The sequence below is a fragment of the Tyto alba genome, unplaced genomic scaffold, assembly GCF_018691265.1.
Source record: "Tyto alba isolate M040663 unplaced genomic scaffold, T.alba_DEE_v4.0 Super-Scaffold_2, whole genome shotgun sequence".
NCBI lineage: Eukaryota > Metazoa > Chordata > Aves > Strigiformes > Tytonidae > Tyto > Tyto alba.
The window spans coordinates 39,361,023-39,388,405 of record NW_024881282.1 but is presented as its reverse complement, the minus strand read 5'-3'; the positions used below and the strand labels follow the sequence as shown (position 1 = coordinate 39,388,405).

General features: G+C 37.4%; 1 protein-coding gene across 1 annotated transcript in view; it reads left to right on the top strand.

Moving 5' to 3' along the window:
• The window catches only part of CFAP54 (cilia and flagella associated protein 54), a 115,938-nt gene that overhangs the window by 58,649 nt on the left and 29,906 nt on the right, over nucleotides 1–27,383 (top strand). The window contains 18 exon segments of the mRNA XM_042793417.1: nucleotides 55–191; nucleotides 1,884–2,065; nucleotides 3,730–3,957; nucleotides 4,169–4,392; nucleotides 4,489–4,624; nucleotides 6,269–6,383; nucleotides 7,416–7,568; nucleotides 8,082–8,279; nucleotides 9,159–9,246; nucleotides 9,711–9,917; nucleotides 11,495–11,561; nucleotides 13,731–13,913; nucleotides 19,256–19,342; nucleotides 20,420–20,542; nucleotides 23,388–23,441; nucleotides 24,821–25,037; nucleotides 25,383–25,477; nucleotides 27,012–27,181. Of these exon segments, the coding sequence (XP_042649351.1) occupies nucleotides 55–191; nucleotides 1,884–2,065; nucleotides 3,730–3,957; nucleotides 4,169–4,392; nucleotides 4,489–4,624; nucleotides 6,269–6,383; nucleotides 7,416–7,568; nucleotides 8,082–8,279; nucleotides 9,159–9,246; nucleotides 9,711–9,917; nucleotides 11,495–11,561; nucleotides 13,731–13,913; nucleotides 19,256–19,342; nucleotides 20,420–20,542; nucleotides 23,388–23,441; nucleotides 24,821–25,037; nucleotides 25,383–25,477; nucleotides 27,012–27,181 (2,664 nt within the window).

Sequence of the window (27,383 nt, the reverse complement as noted above, 5' to 3'; positions counted from 1 at the left end):
GTTTGTTTGTTTGCTTGTTTTTTTGTGCTTTCTTCTTTTTCTCCCATTCTGCAGTTACGATACTTTGGATCCTGAAATATTCTCATTAAATAATTCTGGCACTGTAGTGGTGAGAGAAGCCATAGAGAATAACATGAGAACACCAACTTCTCCTCTCCTTAAAAAATCAGGAGTGACGAAAACCCAAACTTGTAAGAACTTTTAATGGGTGGACAACTGGAATCAGTTTCAATTTAACTTTTTGTTTGTCTTAATTTCTATGTTCACTTCCATCATTGATTCTCCACATCATCTGTGGAAAAACACTCATGCCAATTTAAAGAGAAGATGTTTCTAGATTTCAAATTGTCCTCTGTATTTTCTCTTTTTGGCATACCTAGTATAAAAGAAGTCATAGTCGATAATGGGGCATTTATAATAACTCTGAGCACTGTTTATTGTATTGATAAATATTATCATTTTAATCAAGTGGTTATTCTTTGTACTATAGTAACAAGTGTGTAAATTCCAATAAATTAGTGATACTAGCTTTTGGTTTGCAGAAGTCACACTACCTACATGTATTAAATTAATAATGTCCTATATTATTCTAAATGCAATGATAATTTTAATCAATTTCTGTGTTTGTTACTTGGTCTGTAGTTTCCTTTAGAAGGTATTTCCTGGCTCATTCTGTAAGTCTTTCTTAAAATTATATACTGAATTTTATCATTATCTTTCAGATTTTAAGTAGAGTAATTTAGATTTCTTTCTCTATTGCTTGCTTCCCAGTGTTTTCCTGTGGCAGAGGCTATCTCAGGATCAATTTTTTATCTTCTACCACTTTTACTTCAGTTCTCTGTCTTTCACATTTGACTGTTCTCTTATCCCAGCTATTTTCAATAACATCTGTTGAGGTTTGTTGTAGTAATTGGTGAAATGTAGGACTTTGATTACCTCAGACATTGGTGAAAATGTACAAGTCAATGCAAAGTAGCCTGCCTAGCTGCCACAAGTTCAGGAAGAAATCACAAGCCTGATCTTTTCAATATCACTTCAGGGAACACATTCTTGCCACAGCTGTATAGAGCAAAATTCTCTAGTCATTCCATGTAGGACTTCCTTATGTAGGAATCAACCATCTTCTTTGCCTGTTCCAAGGAGATGTGACAAAAACTAGCAGTTGAATTCACTGATTCTCTTTGCAACAGCTTACTTTTAGTTATACTCTTATGTCTTGATGGTAACAAGTTACTGAGAACTGAGTCACTGAAAGTTGCTGGAAACTAATGAAAATCCCGTTTACTACCTCCTATCCTTTGCAGCAATTCTGAATGAAAGAATTTAATGATGTAGTTTGCCATAGGTTTAAATACTGTTTACCTTGAAATTAGCTTCTGCCTGAAACCTATAGCTCAGGTGTTATTGTATCCTATTACCATGAACCTTTGCGTTTCCCCTTGGAGGATATTTGGTATTGAATAAAATAATGAATCAATTCTACACATACCACGGAATTTGTCAGAAATCTTGCCTTCTTCCTAACTTTAACTTTCAACAGGCCTCAGTTTCAGAAGGATTCTTGAGAGCTTGCCACACAGTGATTTCTTCCTAAAACTTAACTTCTATGAGGATTGTGTTTTGGCTTTGAGGCTGAAAATTATTTGATACACATTATTTTTTTGGTCAGACTATTTTTATCCCTGATTCTCCCAGTACTTAAGTAAAAACATCTTATATTTTAAATATCATAACCTTATAAATAAGATAACCTTAACATTGGCATTTTCTAACATTTAAATGCTTAGCTGCCACAGGAGAATCCTAGCTGGCTGATAGTATTTTCTTTGCTATTTTTTTGACAACCTTAACTCATTTTTAACCAGTGATCTTTTTGTCTTCAGGTACAGATAAGTCTTCTGAGCACAGCATTAAACTGAGTGGAACAGATACTCCTCAAACTGAAACAACAAACGAAACAGAAATATCTGCCTCTCATTCCCCAAAAGAATGCAACCAGTTTCTGTCAAATACTGTTTTGTTGGAGCATTTTACAAAAATCGTTCTGCATTTAAGAAGAGCAGTGGTAAGACACACTTTCTTATTAAACTTTCTATTTATTACTAAGCATTGCATTACAATACTTACTACTTTCTACATTAAAAACCCCCACACTTCAGAAACTTCAAAAAAACTTCAGTGGAAAAAAGCAATGAATTCTCATCTGCAAAATGTACAGTGTATGAAATGTTAGATGTATCACCTATCATAAAGTATATTTCTATCAAACATATAATAAATAACTTTTATTTTTCATTTAGTCTTTGTAACTTTCCTTCTCAAGTTTGTTAAATCTTTCTGAAGATACGTGCAGACTTACCTTTCCCTTTATAGGTCTTAGGGAATGTCTCAGTAGTATAAATGGAAGGACCAGTGATTGAAAGGAAATGCAGACTGACCACTCTTCCCATAAGCCCTTCTAAAACCAAGTAAAAACACTATAGGTGGTGTGAATTAATTTTTATTTCTTATTATCACACCAAAAGCAACGATTAAATTAAGTTATAAATTAGTACTTCTATGAAAGTTTCCAATGCTTTATATAAATTGAAATATTGAATGATCTGTTACTAAGGACGATCCATAGACTGTGTCATGGTTTGAGCCCAGAGGGCAACTGAACACCACTCAGCAGTTCGCTTGTCCCTTCCCCCTCAGGAATAGGAAGGAGAAAATAAGGCAAAAGGCTCCAGAATTGAGATAAGGACAGGGAGGGGTGACTCACCCATTATGGCCATGGGCAAAAGACAGACTTTCTTCTTTAGGGGAAGAAAAAGAACATCAGTTTAATTCAGACACTAGCAACAACAACACTTAATGGAGTGAGACAGCGAGAAGCATTACCACATCTTAAAAACACCTTCCCCGCACCTCTCCCTTCTTTCTGTGCTCAGCTTTGCTCCTGATTTCACTACCTCCTCCTCCCCAGTGGTCCAGGGGGCAGGGAATGGCGGGTGCAGTCAGTCCTGCCATTTCTTTCCCCTCAGGCTGGGGAGAACTCCTTGCATCCTCCCCTGCTCCAGCATGGTGTCTCTCTCACAGGAGACAGTCCTCCATGAACTTTCTCCAACATGAGTTGTTCCCACGGGCTGCAGCTCTTCCTGAGATGCTCCAGCATGGGTTCCCGCTGTGTGTTGCAGTCCTCCCAGCACCAAACGACAACAGCGGGGGCTTCTCACAGGGTTTCAGCCTTCTTCAGGTTCAGTCACCTGCTCCAGTGTGGGGTCCTCCACAAGCTGCAGGCTGGCATCTGCTCCACTGGTGACCTCCGTGGGTGGGCCTGCCTTCTCACCATGGGCTGCAGGGGTGTCTCTGCTCTGGTGCACCTCCGCCTTCTTCCTCCTTTTTTCCACTAACCTCCGTGTTCACATAGGTGTCCTCCTTGCAACTCCTCCTCACAACTCCTCCTCCTCCCAGGTTCCCCTTCTTAAATACATTCTCACAGAGGTGCAGCCACCATCAGTAATTGGCTCAGCCTTGGCCAGAGGCGGGTCCGACTTGGAGCTGGGGGAGCTTCGAGAAGCCATTGCTGTAGCCCCCTCCCCTGCTACCAAAATCCCTGCCACACACACATACTTAGCCCAGACAGTAATTTTGAAAGATTACTTATACCTAAGCCTTGCAATAAATGATGAAGATTTTAATTTCTGTATTTCCAAAATATAATTATATTTTGAATTATATGCATAGGTTCTTGCTCACCGTGGTGGCCACTGGACATTGCTTCAGAATGCTTGTCGAGAACTCTGGAACTACACTCAAGAATTACAATTGATTGCTAACCATTCACATTCCCATATGGATGCATTTCCCATTACCAGGGGTTTTCTTGAGAACACCATCTGGTTGCCATTTTATTTGGCATCAGAAATGATCATTGATATGATAATTGAACTACAAGCAAGCATGTCTCTTGAGGTAAAAATTATTTTTATTAACACGGTATACTCTTTGTTATCACATCTTCAGTACAGATAGTTTTCTTTCTCTTGCAAAATATTCTGATATCTCCAAGTTATTCTCTGTAACAAGTTTCTAGAAAATTACGATATTTTCTAATATTTATAATTTGATTTGTCCTGAAAACATATTTGAAAATAACAGGTAGAATAACATTTCTTCACTGTAGATTGTGGATCCTGAAGGAGACTTCTGCATTCCCAGTTGTTTAGGAGGTATTATGGATGAGAATGGTGGTTCTAATCTCCATCCACAGTCTCCCCTGGATGATGTGAATGTGGTTGATTTGAAATGGATACGTAATCTGATTCTTAAAACAATAGAATTGTTATATCGAATGAAGAAGTGGGAAGCACTGGTACACATAGCTGTACAATTTAACGTATTTACACAGTAAGTTACACCAACCCTAATAAAAACTAAAGAGCAACATGATATAGTTAAATATTGCATTATTTTGCTTAATTACTATACTTTGCTTTTTTTCAGTGAGAGATACACAGAACAAGTGAGTCCACTGCTGGTGTATGCTCAGAGGCAGCTGCTGGAAAGGATACAGAAACTCAGTGGCCCAGACAGCCATGAATCTCATTTCATAAAATATCTGTCTAATAATGCATATAAGGTGAACCACAGTTTTATTTTTTTGGCACTGATCCTTAATGTGAACTAAATATGGAAAAGTACTTTCCCTGATTAGATTATTATGTTTTTTCATAATGTTCACAAATAGTAAATTATAGGAAATTAATGAACATAATTGATTGAACTGCATGAAAAGGCTTTTATGAGATGATTCCAGCAGCAGCAGAGGTCTGGACTGGATGACCCAGAGAACTTTCCTTCCATGCATAATGTACCCATTCCATATTATGAGCCTAAATCTAATTTAATGTTAGTTCTTGATGCTGGTCTTTTAACCTGAAAACATTTATTAGGATATTGCTTAATCTTTGTGATTAATTAAAATTAAATACAAAGAGATTGCTTTGTTTCTGTATTGGAACACTGATACTAAAGATCAAAATTAATCAAATTTACTTAACCCAAATACTGACAATACCAATAAAAAACTTGAAAAACTCGATCACCACCAAAACCACCCTAAGATGCTCAGCAAGTTCCTCTCATTAAAAGCTATGGCTCTATATATTCGGTAAACTGACATAGCCACTTGGAAATTTTTCATGGAATTAACTATTAAAAATTAGGATTTTCCTTTTTTTTGACCAAAGGTTTATTTCCAAGAAGTTTTGCCAAAGTCAGACACATGGTTGATATTTTTAATATGTTTCTCCTGCTAATATAAACATGGGACTTGAAGGAGAGGGGTGAAGGAGGGGGAACGTGGGAAGAAAGTGGACAGCCTACTGCAGCCCAGGGCTTGCAGGAACTCAGAAGGCGCTCCTGTCTTGTGAAGGGCAGCTGAGCTGCTCTGTCCTGTCTCTCCATAAAGCTCTTTCCTGCTGACTTCTTACAGGCCCTGCCGTTCAGAACATAGTCTTTTGTCTAAAAAAGGGCAGCGTGGCAAACAACCACATACCACTGTAATCTGAGCAATGTGGAAAAGTAATCGTAGTTTTGAAAGAGAATTTACAGGATAAAGGCTAATATTAGTTAATAGTAATAAGGATTGTTCAAAAAAAGACATCATCATGTTAGAAATGTGAGGGGTATGGCTACATTTCACAATGCAGTACCATTCAGAGAGTCTAGAACTAGCTCTGAATTGGTTCTTTTGCTTCCGAAGTGATGTAGCTACATCAGCAAAATAAAATGTCTGTGCTGGATTAGCCCGTTATAGAAGACTGGAAGTTTGCTTTTCTGACAGGGCTAGACTGCTTCTGTTATTTGCTTAGAGCTATTTTGTATACCTCTCTGCAGTGTTACATTGTGATTTAGAGGAACTCTGCTGTCCAGACATACTTACACTGACAGGTTCTTTGCAAGCATGCATTTATCCAGACAAAGAAAGGTGGAATATTTGCTGAACATCAAGGAGTTGCTCATGATTATGGCAAATACCAAATAACATTCAGGTTTAATTCATTAACATCTAAACACTTACATGTTATATTCAATATTTAGGTGTTGTGAATGTTTCACCTCTTACTGACAAGGGTACTAGTTATGGATCATTGGTGTCTTTGTAAATTAGTCGTCTCTTATTTTGTCATATGACAGAGTATTTAGATACTTAACTTTAAGCACCAAGCATTGATTTTTCTGGATATTATTCAGTTATCATGAAACAAAACTTGCTTTTTAGATGAGTTGCAGAAACTACATAGGGCAGAAATTACACCTGCCTGGTGCCCGTTCTGATAGTGAACAGATTTTTCCTGGATGCTTTTTCCACTCTGAGATGAAAAATGATTATACAGGTCAGAGCACGTTTCAGTATTGTGAATTCTTTTCTCTCCAACCCTTTCCTTTTTTTCATATGGGATATGGTTTTTTTTGTTTGTTTGTTTGTTTTCCTCCTTATCATAGGTTTTCCACTGCTCCTATGATCTGTTTCTTTTAATATAAACTCAGTTTTGTCTTCAAATTATTATTCTTGATATTTTGGATGGATAGTAATGTTGTCAAGACCTTCCCAAATATATTCAGACTGTATCTGAAAGCAGAGAAGAGCAGTTGTCATCCAGATACTAGATGACCTATAGTATGTTGAGTGAGCTTGGTGGTCTGTGCCCAGTTTTCCGTCAGTGTTGTTGGATATCCAGCAATATACTCAGAAGTTAATGTGAACCTGCACTATTATCAGTAGAATCAATAGAAAAACTGAAGTGAAATATAAGAACAAAACACCTCTTTTACCCACAGCTGTTCTTTTCAGTCAGGATTATGTTATGGTCATTAATGGAAGTTTATAAAGCATAGTTTCTCATATCACAGATAATCAATGCATTGCACACAAGGTTTTGTGTTGAATTATGCTGTGGAAAGTCATTAAACAATAAATAACACTGTATGTAAGAAAAGTAGATAATATTATGCATTAAGTGGAGACAGCATGCCTACTCACAGGTTTGGTACATAGAAACTATGGTAATTTAGTAAATAGGATCAGCAGTTGTAGTAAAAGATTTGGTTCCAGACTTTAGATGCCAGAATTCAGAGCAGAGAGTTGAGCTGAGGCATGCCCAGGGCAGATGAAATTCAGGGAATAAAGATGTCACGTGACAACTAAAGTGTAACACTGAAAAAGATAAATGCTCAGAAGTGTTCCTGGTGGTTAATAATTTTGCTTTAATTCATAATCCAACAGGAAACACAGGTGACAATTACATTAATATATTTTAGTTCTGAAGTTGTGGAATTGTTCAAATATATGTTATGCAGGGTGATTTACTAAACATATATATTTATGCATTGCAAAATTGTTCTCCATAATTATTAATTCCTCTTAGATTGCAGTCAAGCGAAAGCCCTAGTTTGTGTACCTCTTGATGTGAATGATACACTGAAATGTTTTAGAGAAACTCTACAAAAATCTAAATATCACAGCAGAGCACTGAGACACAGCAGAAAACTACTTTCATTATTTCTTGCACACACACAAGGTGAGTTATTTATTCAAGTGTTTCTCAATAAAGTGTATATGCAGTCAAAATAGTAAAAAGTGAAAGGAATAGATTTTTTTTAAATTAAAGTTTTAGTTGTTATTGACAAGTAGGAAAACCATAGAATATAAAGGTATATATGACGTTCTGCAAGCACAAGCTCTAAGACTGATTTCCTATTATTTGTGTCTCATGGTTGGATGGTCAATTTTTTTTCATGCAGCTGTGTCACTTTTCTGTCTGCAGCCAAACTTCTGTCAGAGGACTGACTGGCAGATCTTCCCAAGTTTGTTTTCTCTAACAGAGCACATGTTTTCATTTGGTTGCACTGACCAATGAGATATGTCTAATGAGTAGACACACAGACAGAATCATAGCACAGGAAACCAGATATAAATAGGGTACACAGGAATTGTATATTTGTTCAAACAGTGTGGTGTACAAAAATTTGTGGTGCTGGAAACAGTATAATACTTTTCCAAACTGATCATCTAAATCACTTTTCTGGTTTAGAAAATCCTGGAAGAGCAATCAGCAGTCATATCTCTTCAAATAGAAGGCTGGAATTAAATATGGGAGATGAACTGATGCTTCTACCAACACCATGTGACCTTTCTCAAGAAAAATTTTATTTCTCCAGTACAGTTGAGAGTAAACCAATACCACAGTCACAGCTTTCAGTAATTATCTCTTCCTATGAACAAACGATTGGTAATTTTTTCTCATAAATTTAAATTTACAGCTAAGATGTAATATCATTCTGCCTATTTGTGTTCATATATGTTTATTCCAGTGTTATTTTCCTCTGTCTAACAGCTATAATTGTCCAAAGGCTGGTTTTCAGAAATACACAGCCTTCTTTCTCTTGATTCAGAAAATCTGCATTAGATCTGAACAGGCCATTAGTTGGTTCATAACGTACACAGTTATCTCATCTTATGAAAAAGTATTACTTCAGTGGTGTTATACTGATTAATCCCAAATTAAAAATCTGCTGTAATGTTTAGCAGATAAATTTTAATTCCATGACAGTTTTTTTCCCTAGCAAGCAGATCTTTTGGATCCTGTGCATTTGAATATGAGACCTAGTTGCTTGGCTTCCATGTTACATTCTAGTATGGTTTTACTCATACAGTTATAGCTCAGCATTACTACCTGGTTTTGCTGTATGACAAAATAGGTGAAGTGTAGCAGCTCAACAGATGCTGTAAATGGTTTTGTCTGAAGTAAGGGATCCAGAAATGATCCAGGGACAGTGCTACTGTGCTGTATGCAGGCAGGGTTGTTTAGCAGGGCAAATGGCCTGCTTCCCAGTTTGTCTCTTGAAGAGGAAGAAATTTGAGAGATTTGAAAAAACAAAAATAACAAAAGCTTAGGTAAACAGGTCCATAAATAAATCCTACACTTTTTTTAACGTTAGTAGAAAAAAAAAATTGTACATTTGAAGGTAAAATATACAAGCCTAATAAATATTTCAAAAAATATTCATGCATTGAATTACGTGTCTCATGCAAAATTTGTTCAAGATTTGGAAACATTTAAAGATGTGACAGTATTTTTTTTTCTAATTGATTAAAAAATAAATAACAGGAATCCTTGAAATAAACAAACAGAGAGACCTCAAGGTTCAGGCTCTACATGAACTTGGAAATCTTCACTGTTATGCTGGAAACAAAAGGTACATAGTTACTGGATTAAAAAAGAGCATTGTTTCTTTTTTTTTTTTTTTTTTTTAAATTGGCATTCATATATCCTTTAACTATCTTGTAAGTTCTTGTGCTGCCCTCAAGTCTGTATAACCTCTTTCATCTAACTCACAATTAGCTATATTTTGAGAGGCTTTTTTTTTCTATAAATTATTTATTTTTCTTATCTAGCTAATTGCAGTTAAGTAAATGAATTAAGTGTCTCCGTGTGTTTTTAAGAAGTAATATCTATTGCTTGACAATTTAATTTTAGTCTAAGCCCTAATAAGTCTGTTGACCAGAAATGGTAGCTTTTTGTGTTGTAGAAACTCTATTTCAGTTTTTAACCTAATCAGAATTAGTTATATCTCAGGCAATAAAGGTAAAATGAAGTGAGCCTTATCTTCCACTTTAGAAAATGTCAGCAGTATGATGAGAACATTTTTATGTGTTACAGAGCTGCTTTTAAATATTGGTGTCAAGCCCTTGATGAAACACTCAACATTGCTGATGCTCTTAAAAACTGGCAAGAGTTAGGTTTTCCAAAAAACGTTACAGACTGCTTTGCAGTTGGAAGATTGACTGATATTAGTCAGAAATTTCTTTCTCAGGCTGGAATTTGGGGATGTCTACATGCAGCAGTCTTAGTGGCTAAGATAGCTCAGTAAGTATTTTATTTGTGTATGTGTTTCTTTCATATTTTAAACAAATTGCTCATCCAGGACAGTAAGCAACTTGAAATTAATTTAAAACCACTAATGAGTAGCTATAAAAAAGACTCATCAAAAGCAGAGGAATTTTTCCTTTCATGAAGAAAGTTACTCTTTTGGTGACTATTGTTTGTTCCATTTTCCTGAGTGCTCATCTTTGATCATAATTGCAGCTGTATATTATATGGAGAGAACAGTGAAATAAAACAAAATGATAAAAAGTCATAAGTGCAAGGATTTTACAGTCATATTGATTTTCAATTGAAATATCACATCTCCCAAGTCATTGCACATATTAAATATTAATGTATCTTGAGGGCAGATTTACTGCCTAAAGTACTCATTTTCTGGTGAATTACAACTAAATGAAATTCGAATTACTGTATTAAAGTCTACCATCAATAAATATTTCTGCCCAGTACTCCTTGACTGCTGGTAGAACACTATGGATATAATTCTGAGCTGTTCCTCATTGTATTGTACTATATAAAAATGCACAAAATACAAAATTTAGAAATATCTAAGCCAGCTCCAAATGACCTTGGAAGCATTAGGCCCATGAAAGGGCAGATCTTCATCTGGGTGAACTGTCTGGTCTGAGAAGTAGCTCATATTAGTAGCCCTGTAAAAAATCTGTAAACCAAGGTAGCTTTGAAAGTATCAGCATGGGTATTTCGGGATGAAATGGCATTGCCACACTCAGAATTAGCACTCAATAGGAAAAGGATAAGTTTAAGTTGTTTCTAAACCACAGCTCTTCTAATTCTGAGCTGTGGTGCAGTCTCAGGTACAATTAGGCAACACTTGACCCCTAGCTGCTTTTACAGGTGCTTGTGGCATGTATTTGCTGCGCTGTTTATTATCCCTTTACTGCTATTATGTCCATTCCATCATGGCAGGGATCTGGAAGGAGCTATCCTCTTGGCTTTTCCCTCAGGCAGATCTTTTCTATTCAGACCTGACTTGGGCTGTTAAACATCTTTCCCTTGAGTTGTTCTTTCTAGATCAACTTAGTCTCAGGCTGTAAAATGCAGATTAAAGGACTCTAATATAGTATTAAGAGGTTTCTGATATTGTAGGTCAGAGGAGTAACCCACTACCTGGATGGCTTAAAGCTCTGACAAGGTACTGTGTGGGATTCATTTAATCTAGCTAGACACCTACCATGTGAGAGTCCACATGTGCTAGTTATCTTAGTCTTCCTTTATGGAAAGAAATACACTTTAAGGTGTGAGTTGATTGACCTTCTTTATCTTTCTAGTTTTGTATGAGCTGAATTTTGCATTTAGATTGCCTGTTTCTCTCCTTTAACTTTAAAGAGAATCCAGGCAACACCCTTTGTCTTGGTATGTCTTTAGTCAAATACTTCTTCTTTTGCATGGCATGGCTGAGCACCTATCTGCAGAACAGGCAGCTGCTTTCCAATATCTAGATTGTGTTAGTATCATTATTATACTGTATAAAAAAAAAGAGCTTGAATAATTTATATTGATGGGCACATTCATATTTCTTATTATTTGTTGTACTTTAGGTATACAACGACATCAAAGATAAGATTAAGAACTAAATACTGTTATTTTTCTGCTCTACTTTTTAAGGTAAGAATACAATTTCAGTTAGAAATTCATGAAGGTGACAAATTGCTTCTAAAATTTAAATCTCAATAACCCTCTATTAAAAAATTCCTCTTTTGATTTTGATTGTAAAGGAAAACTGGAGAGCAGAGGTAGTTGACAATTTATGCACATTAGATTAGATGTTTTTATTCTCTGTTTTTTAACATTATTCCTGTATTATAGCCTAAAAATTATCACTTCAATAAGAGGCTAGTGTCTCAGAGAAATAATGAAATACTGAAAAGTGAAAATGGCTAAAATATTTGACAGTCAAATATATATTTCTTCTCTTCATGTGTTCTGCAGAGGATGAGCTGGATGGCATCAACAATAGCACAGTGCTTTCTGTCAGATCTGTACAGACTCTTCACAGATTGTCATAAATTTTCAACCGGAAGAACAGACTCTTTAGAAAAAGAAATCTTTGAATTTTTTTTAGCATTGAAAGATATTGACTAGTAATTCTAAAATCTCAGTTCTATAAGAAGTTTGCTCTAAAAATAAAGGGATAGTCAAAATTATTTACTTTCATTTATAAAGAAAATAAGATCATTAAAATTAAGTTTGCGAACTTTCAGAAACCAACTATAGAGGAAAAAAGGGTATCAGTTTACTTTTAAAAGGAAGTTTTAAGATAACAGTAACAAAAGTAAGTAAGTAAGGGTAAAGAACTACAAGTATTCTGACAGACATACTCCACTGGGATCAATGCTTACTCATCCCAGTGCAGCATCAGGGAATTTGTTGGCTTCTTCCAAAACAAAGTAATGCCACTTCCTAATATCTTGTGCCAGCCATGGTTGTGACTGTGTGACCTGTGCTAGGCCACATTTAGAACCTCTGTAAGTTCAGCAAAGGGGAACAAGTTGAAGAAACAAAGGTAAAGGAGAATTTTGACTAGCTTCTTGCACTGTAATTGCTGGTGGTAAAAAGCTGAACAATTTTGATTCCTCCTTTTGACAGAAATAGTAGTAAGCATTTGTTCCAGTTGTATAACGGTAGAAATAATTGTGACTTGACTGAAGTGGGTCTGATATTAATTGGGATAGGAGCAGCTTGCAGGGTGAGTGTCTTGAAAAATATAATCAATTACTGTCACTGTACCTTGCGAAGTTCAAGCCTGTAATTTGTTCGTTGATTTGGAAGGCTTCTATAACCTTATTTAAATTCCACCTCTGGTATGGGCTTTAGGCATATTAATATCTGAGATCTGACTATGCATATTTCTCTAGCATATCACTGCTAATTACAAGGAGATAAACACAATTTGGAAGCAATATCCAACATCAGAGACAATGCTAGCACTCCTCCTTTTTAAAATGAGGATCATTAAGTTATTTCCTTAAAGTTCACATTGTTTTTAAGTTACACGATTTAAGCTGTACCAGCTGACCTAGTTAAATGTGGAACTAGGATGGAACTAGCTTTTAACTGGCCAAAAATTCAGCAACTCTCCCAGAAACGATGACTGAGGTGACAGTGGGGCAAGGACTTAAGGCTAAATAAAACCAAGCTATCTTTCTTAGCTTGTGGGGAAAATAAAAAGGCTTTTCTTCTCATGGAAGACATTTTCCATGAAACATGTTCATATTGGTAAAGAAATATTGGAATACATCCCCAGAATCATCTCAACAAATGTTTCCTATGCATTTTCCTTGATTGTGGAGATGTTTGAATAAATTATTAAGTTCTTTCTGTCTGCTGATCAGAGGCTTATCTCCAGAATTATCTAAGAAGTCTTTGTGAGAGTTTTTTTCCAGTGCTTCCAGAGATTTATTTGGGATGCTTTGACTTGGAATCTAAGAGAAATGCCGTTGGTTCTTTAGGAAGATTTTTCATTACCTGGGGATTACTTGCTGGGGAATCTTTCATGATTATTTTTCTACACCTAGATTAGTTTTTCTCTTTTGCTTGTTCTGTGAAATACTGTCCTTAGACTACAACCTGTTTTTTTTCTCCATCATGTTCACAAATAAAGCATTTTTTTCTAAGAATATTTTTCATGGTTTTGTCTGGAAACAGCTGAACACTTAAGACATTGACTGAGTTTCATTTATGAATTAATTGATGAGTCTCAAGGGTTGGAGTTTTATAGAGTGTTACTAATATCTATACATCTTTTCACAAGCAGTTCATTATTATTACTTTCAGACCTTGTTTGGAGCTTCTCTTCCACATCCAACATCTGACTGTGACTTTGCACAGTATGAAGCAAATATGCTAATTCCTGGTATTGACTTGTTCTCTGATCGCTACAGAGCTGATATCTCTACTGTAGTTGCAAGTCTGAATTTCCTTATGTTTGAACTACATTGTGCAAAACAAAATTTAATAGTAAGTATTATTTTTATACTCTGGAAATTAATTTTAAGACATCAAGTCTTATTTTTTTGTGGGGCTGTACTTAGGAGATATCTCAGAAGCTCTAGCAAAATACCTGTATGGCTAGGTTCTGTGGCACAGAGATAGAGGCAAGGTATAGGTTGCTGCCTGCAGTTTTTAGAATATACATGGTACTTGTTTATTCAGGAAGATGACAATACATGGTCCACCTAGCGTAGGCATTTTAGAGAAAATTTTCTATTATATACAGTTTGAAAGACACTGTTCTGAGAATTACTTTAAGTGCAGTATGTCCCGAATGCTTTCAATAATTTTACTTTCACATGCAGTAAATAAAATTCCCTTCTGCCTTTCTCCTCATCTTCTCTTATTCTGCTGCATGAAGTGTTTTTACAGCTTTCCTCTTATGTTGATGATATACTTATTTCCTCCATTTAATGACTGACCACTTCCACTTTAATCGAACTTATTTCAAAGGTGCAGTGCTGTACATTGGAATAAATACACAGAATTGCTTACTAGTACTGAAAAAGGGGCAATTCTACCTCTGTTCCTGTTTGGTCTTGTATGGTCCAACAGATTTTCATGTCAGGCAATTATTGTATACCTCTATAAACTAACTCTCAGCATGACAGAAAACTCCAGCAGAAAAAGTAGAGTTTCTCCTACTTTAATGAGTTGAATCCACTTATGGAAAGGTCCTGCAAGTGGCAGAACCAGTGCAAGGGAGGGGAAAAGATTGCGTGGCTGGTGACAGAGGAGTAAGAAAAGATTAGGGGACAGAGATGGAAGAGGAGTTAGAGAGGAGGACGCAGAAAGATGTTACCCCTTTTGTGTGAGCAAGCCATTTGTTGGATTGATTTCTTCTGGAACTTCAGGCTAAGTGTCTGTCTTATCTCCTGTTCTTGCTTTTTCCCATCCTGCTTTACTGGAGTTCACTTTGTTATTAAGCTTTGTCTAACTGCCCTCCCAATGGGAGATGAAGTGAGATCAAGGAGCAGTCAGTTAACTGGAGGCAGGGACACTTGATTTGACTGCTTGCTTCATGTTGCCATGCACATTTTTGATTCTTTCTGCACTTGTACTAGTAGAATATAGATCCAGGTCATAGATCATGGTCAAAGCAATTGCAGTTTCAGCAGGATGAGAGTGTTGTTTCCACTGAATGCTTTATGTGTGGGAATGTTTTGGACAGTGGGCACTAAGTTAGTGTGACACTTAAAATACATAAAGATTCAATATTTATTAAAAATAAGACTTCAAAGACTAATTTTGTTGAACTACTTCAACTTTAGGAAGGACAGGCAAGGGACATGAGGAGGGGGAGTCACTCTCTATGCCAATGACCAGCTGGAGTGTATGGAGCTCTCTTTGCCTGGGGATGGATGAGGAGCCGACCGAGAGCTTATGGGTCAGGATTAAAGGGAGGGCAGGGACAGGTGACATTGTAGTGGAGGTCTGCTACAGGCCACCCGATCAGGATGACCGAGCAGCCGAGGCCCTCAGTAGACAGATAGGAGCAGCCTCACCTTCACAAGCCCTGGTCCTCATGGGGGACTTCAACCAGCCCAATATCTGTTGGAGGGACAACACAGCAGGGCATAAGCAATCCAGGAGGTTGCTGGAATGCGTTGATGATAACTTCCTTCTCCAAGCGGTAGAGGATCCAACAAGAAGAGGTGCTATGCTGGACCAACTGCTTATCCTCACCAAAAAGGAGGGGCTGATGGGGAACGTGAAGGTCGAGGTCAGCCTTGTCTGCAGTGACCATGAAACAGTGGAGTTCAAGATCCTTAAGGCAGTGAGGAAGACACACAGCAAGCTCACTACCTTGGACATCAGGAGAGCAGACCTTGGCCTCTTCAGGGATCTGTTTGGTAGACAACTATGGGGTAAATCCTTTGAAGGAAGCTGGGCCCTGGAAACCTGGTTAATATTCAAGTATCACCTCCTCCAAACTCAGGAGTGTTGCATCCTGACAAAGAGGAAGTCAGGCAAAAAAGCCAGGAGGCCTGAGTGGATGAACAAGGAGCTGCTGGTCAAACTCAAACACAAAAAGGAAGCCTACAGAAGGTGGCAGCAAGGACAGGTAGCCTGGGAGAAATACAAAGAAATTGTCTGAGCAGTCAGCAATCAGGTTTGGAAAGCTAAAGCCCTGACAGAATTTATTCTGGCCAGATGTAAAGGGCAACAAGAAGAGATTCTGTAGGTATGTTGGTGGTAAAAGGAAGACTAGGGAAAATGTGGGCCCTCTCTGGAAGGAAAAGGGAGACCTGGTTACCTGGGATATGGAGAAGACTGAGGTACTTAATGACTTTCTTGCCTCAGTCTTCACGGGCAAGTGCTTCAGGCACACTGCCAAAGTCACAGAAGGCAAAGGCAGGGTCTGGGAAATGAACTGTCCACTGTAGGAGAAGATCAGGTATGAGAACATCTAAGGAATCTGAAGTGCATAAGTTCATGGGACCTGATGGGATGCATCCGCAGGCACTGAGGGAACTGGCAGGTGAAGTGGCTAAGCCACTATCCATTGTATTTGAGAAGACTCGGCAGTCTGGTGAAGTTCCTGCTGACTGGAAAAGAGGAAACAGCCCTCATTTTGAAAAGGGGAGAAAAGGAAGACCTGGGTAACTACAGGCCAGTGAGTTTCACCTGTGTCCAGCAAGATCATGGAGCAGATCCTCCTTGAAAATATGCTAAGGCACATGGAAAATAAGGAGTTGATTGGTGACAGCCAACATCACTTCACTGTCGTGCCTGACAAATTTGGTAGTCTGCTACAACAGGGTTACAGTATTGATGGATAAGGGAAGAGCAATTGATGTCATCTACCTGGACTTGTGCAAAGCATTTGATACAGTCCCGCATGGCATCCTTGTCTCTAAATTGAAGAGACATGGATCTGACAGATGGACCACTTGCTGGATAAGAAATTGGCTGGATGGTCACACTCAAAAAGTTGTGGTCAACAACTTGATGTCCAAGTGGAGACCAGTGATGAGTGGCATTCCTCAGGGTTCAGTACTGGGACCGGTGCTGTTTAACATCTTTGTTGGCAACATGGACAGTGGGATTGAGTGCACCCTCAGCAAGTTTGCTGATGACAGCAAGCTGTGTGGTGCAGTTGACACACTGGAGGGAAGGGATGCCATCCAGAGGGACCTGGACAGGCTTGAGAGGTGGGCCCGTGCGAACCTCATGAAGTTCAGCAAGGCCAAGTGCAAGGTCCTGTGCCTGTGTCAGGGCAATCCCAAACACAAATACAGGCTGGGTGGAGAACGGATTGAAAGCAGCCCTGCAGAGAAGGACTTAGGGTTGCTGATTGATGAGAAGCTCAACATGACCTGGAAATGTGTGCTTGCAGCCCAGAAAGCCAAAGGTATCCTGGGCTGCATCAAAAGAAGCATGACCAGTAGGTCAGGGGAGGTCATTCTTCTCCTTTACTTTGCTCTCATGTGGAGACCCCACCTGGAGTACTGCATTCACCTCTGAGGCCCCCAATACAAGAAGGACATGGACTTCTTGTAGCTAGTCCAGAGGAGGGCCATGAAGATGATCAGAGGGCTGGAGCACCTCTCTGGTGAAGACAGGCTGAGAGAGTTGGGGTTGTTCAGCCTGGAGAAGAGAAGGTGCTGGAGAGACCTTATAGTGGCCTTCCTGTACCTAAAGGGGGCCTACAGGAAAGCCAGAGGGACTTTTCACAAGGGCATGTAGTTATAGAACAAGGGGTAATGGCTTTAAAATGGAAGAGGGTAGATTTAGGTTAGTTATAAGGAAGAAATTCTTTCCTGTGAGGGTGGTGAGGCACCGGCACAGGCTGCCCAGAGCAGCTGTGGCTGCCCCCTCCCTGGCAGTGTCCAAGGCCAGGCTGGACGGGGCTGGGAGCAACCTGGGCTGGGGGAAGGGGGCCCTGTCCATGGCAGGGGGGTTGGAAATAGATGATCTTCAAAGTCCCTTCCAACCCAAACCATTCTATGATTTTATGAAATATTGGTTGGAAACTGTATGGATACAATAACAACATTTGCCTCAAGCATTTGTAATACAAAGTTATAAGTGTTAAGCTACTTTATGAAAGCTAAAGCTGCATTTGACAAAAAAGTAACAACGTTGTTAGCATTTTCCAAGCTTGGAGACATTTTAAAGTGAAGAAAAATGTAAAAGCTGAACAGTAATTAAATTTTGGAAGTTCTTTCATTTTCAGTAAACAAATACATCTGTTGGGAAAGAATCTGCTTTTTCTGAAATACTACATAATAATTATTACAGTGTTTGGATACTTTACTAGAACTCAGTTTTAAAATGTTTTTGTTAGTTGTGCCTACAAAAACTTTCAGTGTGAAATGAGTGCAAATAAATTTGTCAATAAGCCTCATCACCATCCAGTGTATCTTACAAGTGGTATCATTTCACTTAGCTACAGGACTTCATTGTGTTTATTTTATAAAGCTTACAGAATTATATTATTCTGTTACTTATACTGAAAAAAATATGTAATCAAAATGCAAACAGTTTTAGAAATACCTTATATTAACATCTTCTCAGTAATGATATAGTAAAAAAACCCACCTTGAACACAGAGAATAATTTGGGGAAACTTCACTTTTGTCCTGGTTCGGGCTGGAATAGAGTTCCTGTTCATTTCAGTAGCTGGAGGAGTGCTGCAGCACCCTGAGACCCCAGGGGCTCCCCACCTCCTAGTGCCCACACCTGTGTGTGGGGGTGGGGGGAGCACAGCTGGAGGGCTGGGCCGGGATTGGCTGATATTCCATGTCATATGACATTAGCTCACCATATAAAGGCAGGAGAGGGCTGGGAGAGGCTGCCATATTTGGGAGTGTTGCTGTGGTGGCTTTGTGTTTGGGATTGCTGGCTGGGGGCAGGTGGGTGTTGGTCGGCGGCTGGTGAGCAGCTGTATTGTACATTACCTGCTGATATTGCTGTCAGTGTATTATTCTGTTACTATTATTAAACTGTTTTTATCTCAACCCGCGAGTCTCCCTTTGCCCCTCCGATTCCCTCCCCATTCCCAAGTGGGGGGAGGGTGGGTGAGCGGCTGTGTGGCATTTAGCTGCTGACCAGGCTCAAACCACAACAACTTTCTATATTGTGAATCACATACAGGATAGTGTAAGGCGTTAGCTTTAGCAAGCTGAAGAATTTTTTAACATATTCATCTTTCATAGAGCTTAAGAGAAATAGTGGTGGTATGTGGCAGTGAAAGCAGTACTTCTATATTATCTGTATATTTGTGGTATATAATTGCAATGTACATTTCTGTAATTGTACCCTTTATGACATTTATAACTAGATGACCTAATATTTTCCTTCAGATTCTACCATTATTCACGTTATACCAATACATTGTTTCTGAGATTTGTAAAGACCCAGCTAAATGTATTGAAGGAAGAATCTTCAAGGTAATCAATCAAACTTTCTTTTTACCACAGCACATTGTATTTCAAATAAAATTTTAATTTCTTTGTTAAATTTAGTCGATTTAATATTTCTTCATATATCACTCCTATGAAAAGTAAAGCTTTAAAGTTCAGCTGTTGCTTACTGTTTCTTAGCACAACAGATTGTAAAATAGGACAACTTTCTAAGTAGAATTATTATTTATATTCTCAATTTTAGTAGAATATGGAGTTATTTATAGTTTTACTGTTAATGTCCTATAAAGACTGTTAAGTACTTCAATCATTTCTTTATACTCTCCATTTAACAAGCATTCTCCTTAAAGATAGGAACATAAGATTGTCCCTCCCTCTTAGATCCAAACTTTTTACTTGGTATTTTTGATCTTGTTCCATCATCCTTTTAAATGTTTTCTTAAGTGGAAAATATAAATGATTTTATGTCCACAATGTTCACTTCTGGATTTGTTATCAGTGTCATGGTGCAACCAGGTTGTCAGACTTCTGGGAACAGACTTCTGTCATTCATCATTTCACTAATTCATACAATAATTTGCTTCTTGGTTTGGTTTTGGTTTTTTTTTTTTTTTTTTTAATCGCCTTTTTTTTTTTTTAAAGGAACCTAACTTTTAGTAAGAGTTGAAGGATTACTGGTTTTAGGTAGTTTCAGGAAATGCTGATATGGGGTAGGGAGAGTAGCTGAGTACTAGGAGACTAAGATGAGTAAGTACTATGAAACAGATTTTGATAAGGAAGTGATCTTGGACTGAGACTCAAAGCTCTATCCAGATGGATTAAGTTCTTTTCCGTTCACAGAATCAAGATTTTGAAGGATATGTTTTGTTTTTTGTTTTTTTTTTTTTTTTCATTGTTATTTTTAAAAGTGAAAGACCCACCTTTGGGATTTCAGTTATTTACTATAAAATGTAAAAGATTTATTTCCATTGAAGAACATTCTCCATCATTGTACTATTCTAGTAGCCAAATCTACTTGAAAATTACCTTTGAATACATTTTATTTTGAGCAAAAATAATAACTGAAAATTATTTAAGTTGAAGGCTCTGTTATTTTTTTCACAGATTAAAGTACTTACAGATATAGGATTTTTTACGGAGGCTTTTCATGAACTGTCTTTGCTTAACCGTGGAGAGAGAATTCCATGGAAAATACCTGCAGGATACAGAAAAATTGAACAAATGGAGGTAAACACCAATAAAGTAAAACATCAAACTATAACACTCAATTCTCTTAATGCAACTGCACATACTCCACATCTTTAAGTTATTACACATTCCTAAAATATTCTGAAATTTCTTTTAATACTCAGGTCAATTAGTAGGCATTGAATTACGTTAATTTCCATCACTGAACAACAGGAATGAGAATAATTTTTGCAACATATGTGCTTTCTATGTTATAGAGTGAGTACTGCAGATAATACTGTTGCAAAAATAATGTGTGATTTCATAAGTAGACATAAAAAATATGGACAGAGTTCTTGCCCCATTAATGGCAGAATTCCCACTGTCCCAGCCAGGAGCAGGGCAGCTGAGGGGCAGCTGGAGCAGCCCCCAGCCCAGGGCGTTGGGCACCTCTGTGGGGCTGGGGACAGGCTGAGGCTGGGCCAGGACATCAGCCTGCAGGTGGGGGTCAGGATCAGTCCTGGCAAGGAGAACCGAGCTCAGACACAGCTCCAGGATGGCTGCACAGGGCCGTGAGGACTGGCCAAGGCTGGGTCTGGATCTGAGCCCATGGGTGGGCCTGGCATGGGGGGCCTGTGGCAGGGCAGGGCTGTGGGGAGCTGGAGACTGGTCCTGTCGTGGTGTTGCTGGGGCAGGGCTGATGGCCTCGGGGGCTGACACAGGGCCATGGGCAGGGTGGGGGAAGCCCCAGGAGATGCTGGGCAGTAAGAGTGATTGGTGCCCTCAAAGCCTTGACACTCAGGTCACCTCAGATCAATCTCTCTGATTTTTTTCCATGTCTAAAGCCAAGTAGTGATCTTACCTTGATCACTAATGTACTACAAGGTCATCAAGCTGCTAACAACTGACAGCTTCTTTGTCTTACCTGTGAGCATACAGCTGGGCAGGTAGATGCAGTCCAGAGCTATTAGGCAAGCCTCACCCATAACAATCATGTAGCTGTTCCTTGTTTTCCAAGCACATACCAAAAAAATCTAATGATTATTGATGGATGGATGTAATCAAGGTCTCCCTTATCTGAGTGGTGCTTTTGGGTAGGTGTCACCCCATGTCAAAGTATGTGTGCCAGCACAAGGGAACTTGACTGAACATGTGATAGAAGACTAGTGGGACAGGTAGGGACACCCGTTTTGACAGCAGCATGGATTTAACCTGATTGTTAAACCACATTCTATACATGCAATAGGATGATATTTCTAATCTGGTGATAAATTCAGGCTGCTGGTGCTGAAGGAATTCCTAATCCACCTCCATGACTTCACATTTGGTTTCCTTATCCTGTGTTGTAGACAGTAAAGCTGGCACTACAGAGCAAATTGAATTTGAGGAACGGATCTGAAGGGAAATTTCCCCCTTCCCACCCCACCAAACCCTGAGAGGGAGTTTTCAGCCAGGCTGTGGCCTGACTGTCCTTACATTGCAGCCTCACAATGGCTATAACCAGCACAGAGCAGCAGTATCTTTTTTTTGGCAATAGCCAACAAATCAATGTCTAAGCTAATTAATAAGGGAATAATTACAATGACATTTATAATAGGATGTCAAATGTTTACATTTAAAAAAACAGAATTATGGCCAAGCACACCTCCTAGAATAATCTGCAGTGGTACTAGGTTTTAAATGAAACGTGAACTTAAAAAAAAGTATAATTAAAATATTTATCAAAAATGGTAACCTTCTTAATTTGCCAATGACACTTTCATACTAACTGCATGGGAAGATAAGAAACTGAAATTTAGTGATTTTCTTAGAGCACAAGCTACATTACATTCTCACAAGTTTGAACCATAAAGAGTTATCAGCTCCTCGCTGATGCTGCAAAGCTTCCCTATTCATGGCTACAGGAGAATGTATTTCCTCCTTACTGATGATGGTCAGGTTAAAATGCCTCTTTAACTCCTTTTCTTAATTTGTATATTATCTGAAGAGCTCACTGAGTTAGGGTGAGGTCTGGTTGATTTGTCACTTGGCTTTTTCTAACTGGGTTGACAGATAAGTGTTTGAGTGAATGGCAGAGGAGGTTCGGCATTAGGTCTCTGGTTAGGGTGTGACTCATGTAGAAACTGAGTGCTTGCTGGACTTTTGCACAGCTCTCAGAATAAGAGGGACCAATGTTCCAGGGAATGATAGGGACGATAGAGAGCTACATGTGGAGTTTAGAGTTAATAAAAGAAATAATAAAAAACACATAGAACTCAAGTGACAGTTGTGTGTAGAGCTCTCAGTTATGACGACAGCTGGAAATGATCCTTACCTCTGCCTTTTTCTTCCCCTCAGTAGACTGATTTGTCTCCTGGTGAAAAGGCAAAAGGGCTTTGAGCAAGGACTGGAATTAGGGCTAGGGTTCAGAAAATTGAAGCACATATAAGCAAATAAATAGTTGTTTTAAGAGCCCTCAAGGAGGCTGAGGTCTCAAGTTGATCTTGACTTGTAGCTCTTGTTTTTGTTCAATTCACAGATCTGTCGTCTGGTGAATATTAGAAAAGGCATGTGCTAAGTCTGGAGTTAGGTTTGGGATTCAGAAATGTAAAGAGCATAAAGGCGTTTGATGGTTGGCATCTATAGAGCTCCTACAGTTTGGAAAAGGATTTTTGTAGATTTATGCCTTTTTCTCACATTGCTTCAAGTCGAAGAATCCTAGCAAATGGCATAGGAGGTGTAGGTCTAGTTTTGGGTCTTAGGTTCAGAAATGTAAAAACCATAGAAGCTACCTAATTGTTGGTATTTTCAGAGACCTCAAAGTATAGTTGGAAATGTACTACATTTGTCCACTGCTCTGCTAACTCACTTATTTTATTTGCATATTGTAACACATTACTTATTTTTGGTTTTGTCCATTTTGCAGGCCTTGCAGGAATTTGACTCCTCAAAATCTCTCCTGACTGTTACAAATTTACAGGTAAAAAAAAAAAATCTTTATTTCTCTGGCATCAGTTAGAGACTATTTGGTTCAGAAAATATAAATGTTATTACTAAAAAGCAGCAAATAGAAAACATATTCTCCTCAACAGTTTACCATTTCCTAAATTTTTAATTTTGTGTCTGACCTCTCAAGGGAGAGGCAAGTACCATTATCACCATTTTTCAGATGGGAGGTCTGATTTGTAGAAATGTGTGACTTATCTGTGCAAAGCCTTCTAGTAGAATTATTCAGGTTTTGTTGTGATATGTAGGTTCTGGTGTTTATCCTGCTAAAATACCAAGAACATCAGTCATCTAGCCTTATAATTTCTGTCAGTCAGAGCTGTCTTCACTGTCTTCATAGATTTGTCCTAATTCAGATTGGGGTTTTTCTGGAATAAAAAAAAAAAAAAAAGAAGATAAATCTGTAAACTAGTTAATGAACAGTTATTTCTCATTGTAATTAAAATCACACATTTTCATCAATAACTTCTTCGTTGTTTTTCAGTTTTAATAATTTTCTTTCATTTGCCTTGCCACAGATCCATTGAACCAGTAGGGATAAATGTTATCAGAATGTGGAAAAGAAGCTGTACCGTAAAAACAAATTGATAAAGTAGAAAAAATCCACTTTTTTTTCTCCACTTTTCTCCCTTTTGTTTACAGTAAGCTTGTATGTCTCCTATAACAGTTGGTATTAGAAGACAGAAAGGAGATGCCTATCTTGACAGCTTGTGATCTCACTAGTCTCAGATTTATTTTGAAGTTGTGCTTTATCTTGAGCTTTTGATTTGAACACTTCACAGTCCATAGGGGCTCTTATTGGTATTCTTATGATTTGGCAAAGCTGTGTAGACTTTCAACTTCTAAATTTATTAATCTAAAGTGAGAATATTAAACACAAGATAGAACAAGGATGCTATAATGAATAGCAAAAAGATTCTGTGAAATACACTAGAATGATCTGATACAAGAATTTTTTTCCTTGCTTAACTTTTATAGTTAGGTGAATTGTAACAACATAGTTTCCTCTGAGATGAAATTTCTGAACTACCGATTTACCTACATATTTTTTGTGATCACCTTAGTGCTATGAACAATGCAGAAAACTAGAACTTACACAGAGTTATAGCTATTATTTCATAGATTCACCTTCTACTGGAAAACTGATACTGAGGCTGTAACAAGTGCTACTAAGTGGTGAATTAAGTTTGGAAAGGAAAACAGCAACTCTTTCATAATGACTAAGAGCATATTACTAATATTATTTATGTTAACTATTGAAAAACATCATTATTAATATAAGCAGAATATGCCTTGAACAAAAAAAATGTAAAATATGTAATTTCATAGTCCCAATTGTTAACTTTCTTGTAGGTACTGGAGGACATATTTAATTGGAGTTTGTCTTTAACAATGGTGCCACTGTGCAACCAACAAATTATGAATAAATTAACCTTAGCCAAAATGCATTTCATCATTTGCCTTTCTGCCACAATAAATAATATACCTGAAAAAGTGGAAAAACATGTCTATTCTGTTGATGATAACAGCTTGACGGAGCCAAGCAGAATTTCAGCATCAAGTGTGAAAGGTAATTATAAGGGTGGTGGAAAAGCACATTTATTCTACAACTTGTTTCAACTATATTTTTTTCACTTTGAACTGCATATGCATTAATGTGTCATATTATAAATAATATTCATATTAAATGTTGCTGGAAAAATCAGTCATTAATGAAATAATAAGCATTAAGATTTTTCAAGGTTTTTTTAGCTATTATCTCAAATAACATTATAGCTGTATTCCATTCTTCCTCACTTACTTTGATATTGAAAGTTCCAATTATAAGTAGAGAAAAACGGGATATTCTTCAAATTACTGATAATGCTTTGGTTTTGTGAGTTATCTGAAATTTCATCTGAAATGTATTTGACAGCTGATGCTGATAAGAATTCAAGACAACAGGAACAGAGAAGCACAATGGTGCAGCTTGTTGACTGTAAAGATGAATTAAATACGGCTATGCTGAAGGTACTTGGGGATTTTAGGACAAAAGGCTTAAGAAACTGTGGATTGTTCCAAAAATATTGCTAGTGCTTTCAATGTAACAGAAATTATGATGGGAGGATGGCATGACTAGAAATTTCTGTTTCTAATCTGATTGTAATCTCACTAGCCATACATTAAGTCTTGGTGATTTGGTGCAGATTTTCAGATGGTCTCCGTAGCGAATATTGTCACAATCAGATCTCAGTATGACTGTTTCAACAACGAAGGTAAAGACTGAAAGGGATTTAAAGAATAAAATCATCCCTTTCAGAGGGTGGCACTTGTAGAACATGTCAGACTCTTTGATAGGGGAGTATGCTCTATAAATAAATAGAAAACCATTCTCTACCATATATGAAATGTCTCAAATTTTTCATGTTCCTCTTTCTGATACTTTGTTTTGAAGAAAACACACCACAGCTTATCAGCGTCTTTCTTTGAAGGGGTTTTGTTTGGTTTTGGTTTTAGTTTTTGTTTTGTTTTGTTTAATTGTAAGCTTCATGATTGGCAGTTTCACATCACAAAAAGACCAAAAAGAGGGCTGATCTATTCTTTTTTTCAGAGGGGTCTTCCACTTTAGAAGTATCTACTTTTGGCCATTGTTACAAAGGAATGCACAGAATACATGTGGAGGAATGGAGGGTGACTTTGTATGGCAATTGATGTATGCCATACACTAGAAACTTGAAAGTGTTAGTATAGCTTGAAAAGAACTTGAAAACAACATCTTGAAAAGAGCTAAAATAGAAATATTAAATTAATTTGAATGAGGCTCATTTAAGAGATGATATATTTCTTACCCTTCTGATTTTTCTTTAACCATTTAATTCTTTTTTTTTTTTTTTTTTTTTTTTTTAAAATAGAACTCTCAATTCATTGAGAAACTGGTCAAAAAAGATTTTGCATAGTATAAACCTTTGAATTATTTTTGAATTCTGCTGAAAGCTCCGTGACTGAGATTTCATTTAAAATTAACTTTCTTTTAGACTTAGTTTCCACAGCTTCTTGCAGCTTTTCTTGTCAGAAAGACTGTAAATTACAGTTGAACTTTCAGGATAGATACTGCACTCAAGGATCTGTCAAATTATAGATAGAAAAGAATGTAATGTTTCTTGCAGCATCTTTAATGTTGTGTCTTCTTATCATATTTTATTGTTTAAAATTACTAAGCACAGTAAGTAGTATAAAATTATCAAGTATAGCTATAACATAAAGAATGAAGAATTACTGAGGAATGTTGCTAAGCCTTAAAATACGTAGTTATGCATAAATTGCAATAATACGGAGACGGTTAAGATGTTGCTGCTTTCAGCACAGTGAATCTGTAAACCTGATAAAAGCAAAATTAACCCCTCCTGCTATTTATAGAAAAGGCATATTGTATTCATGTTGATTTATTTTAGGGTTCAGTGATAGTAGGCTATAACAGAATAAAATACTTTATTTCTTCCATTAAATAAATTATTTATTTCTTCCATTATTTTTTGAAATCATACAATGCTGTGTTCTTCTCTAGGGGATTTTATTGACAGAAGCTGAAGAAAGTCTTAGCCATCTTGTGCAGAACATACAGGACAAATATGATGGGGAGATATCTCTGTGTTCTGCTGAAGATTTAGAGGCTCTTATTGAGGCCAAACTTCAGCTTGCTGCTATTTCTCAGCAAAGGCATCAAGCAGCTTTAAGGTAAGTAATATTGTTAATGCTAAGTTGCACAGCCTTGATTACAGGAGATTAAAAAAAATATTCAGCAATTTTGTCTTTGAATCCTTTATGACCACATTAACATTCTAAATTTTAGTAACCAGCCATAACAACCCCACTAGTATAGCTACAAATCTAAGCTACCCTGGCATTTCATTTTTCATTATTGCTTTATTTTACTTTT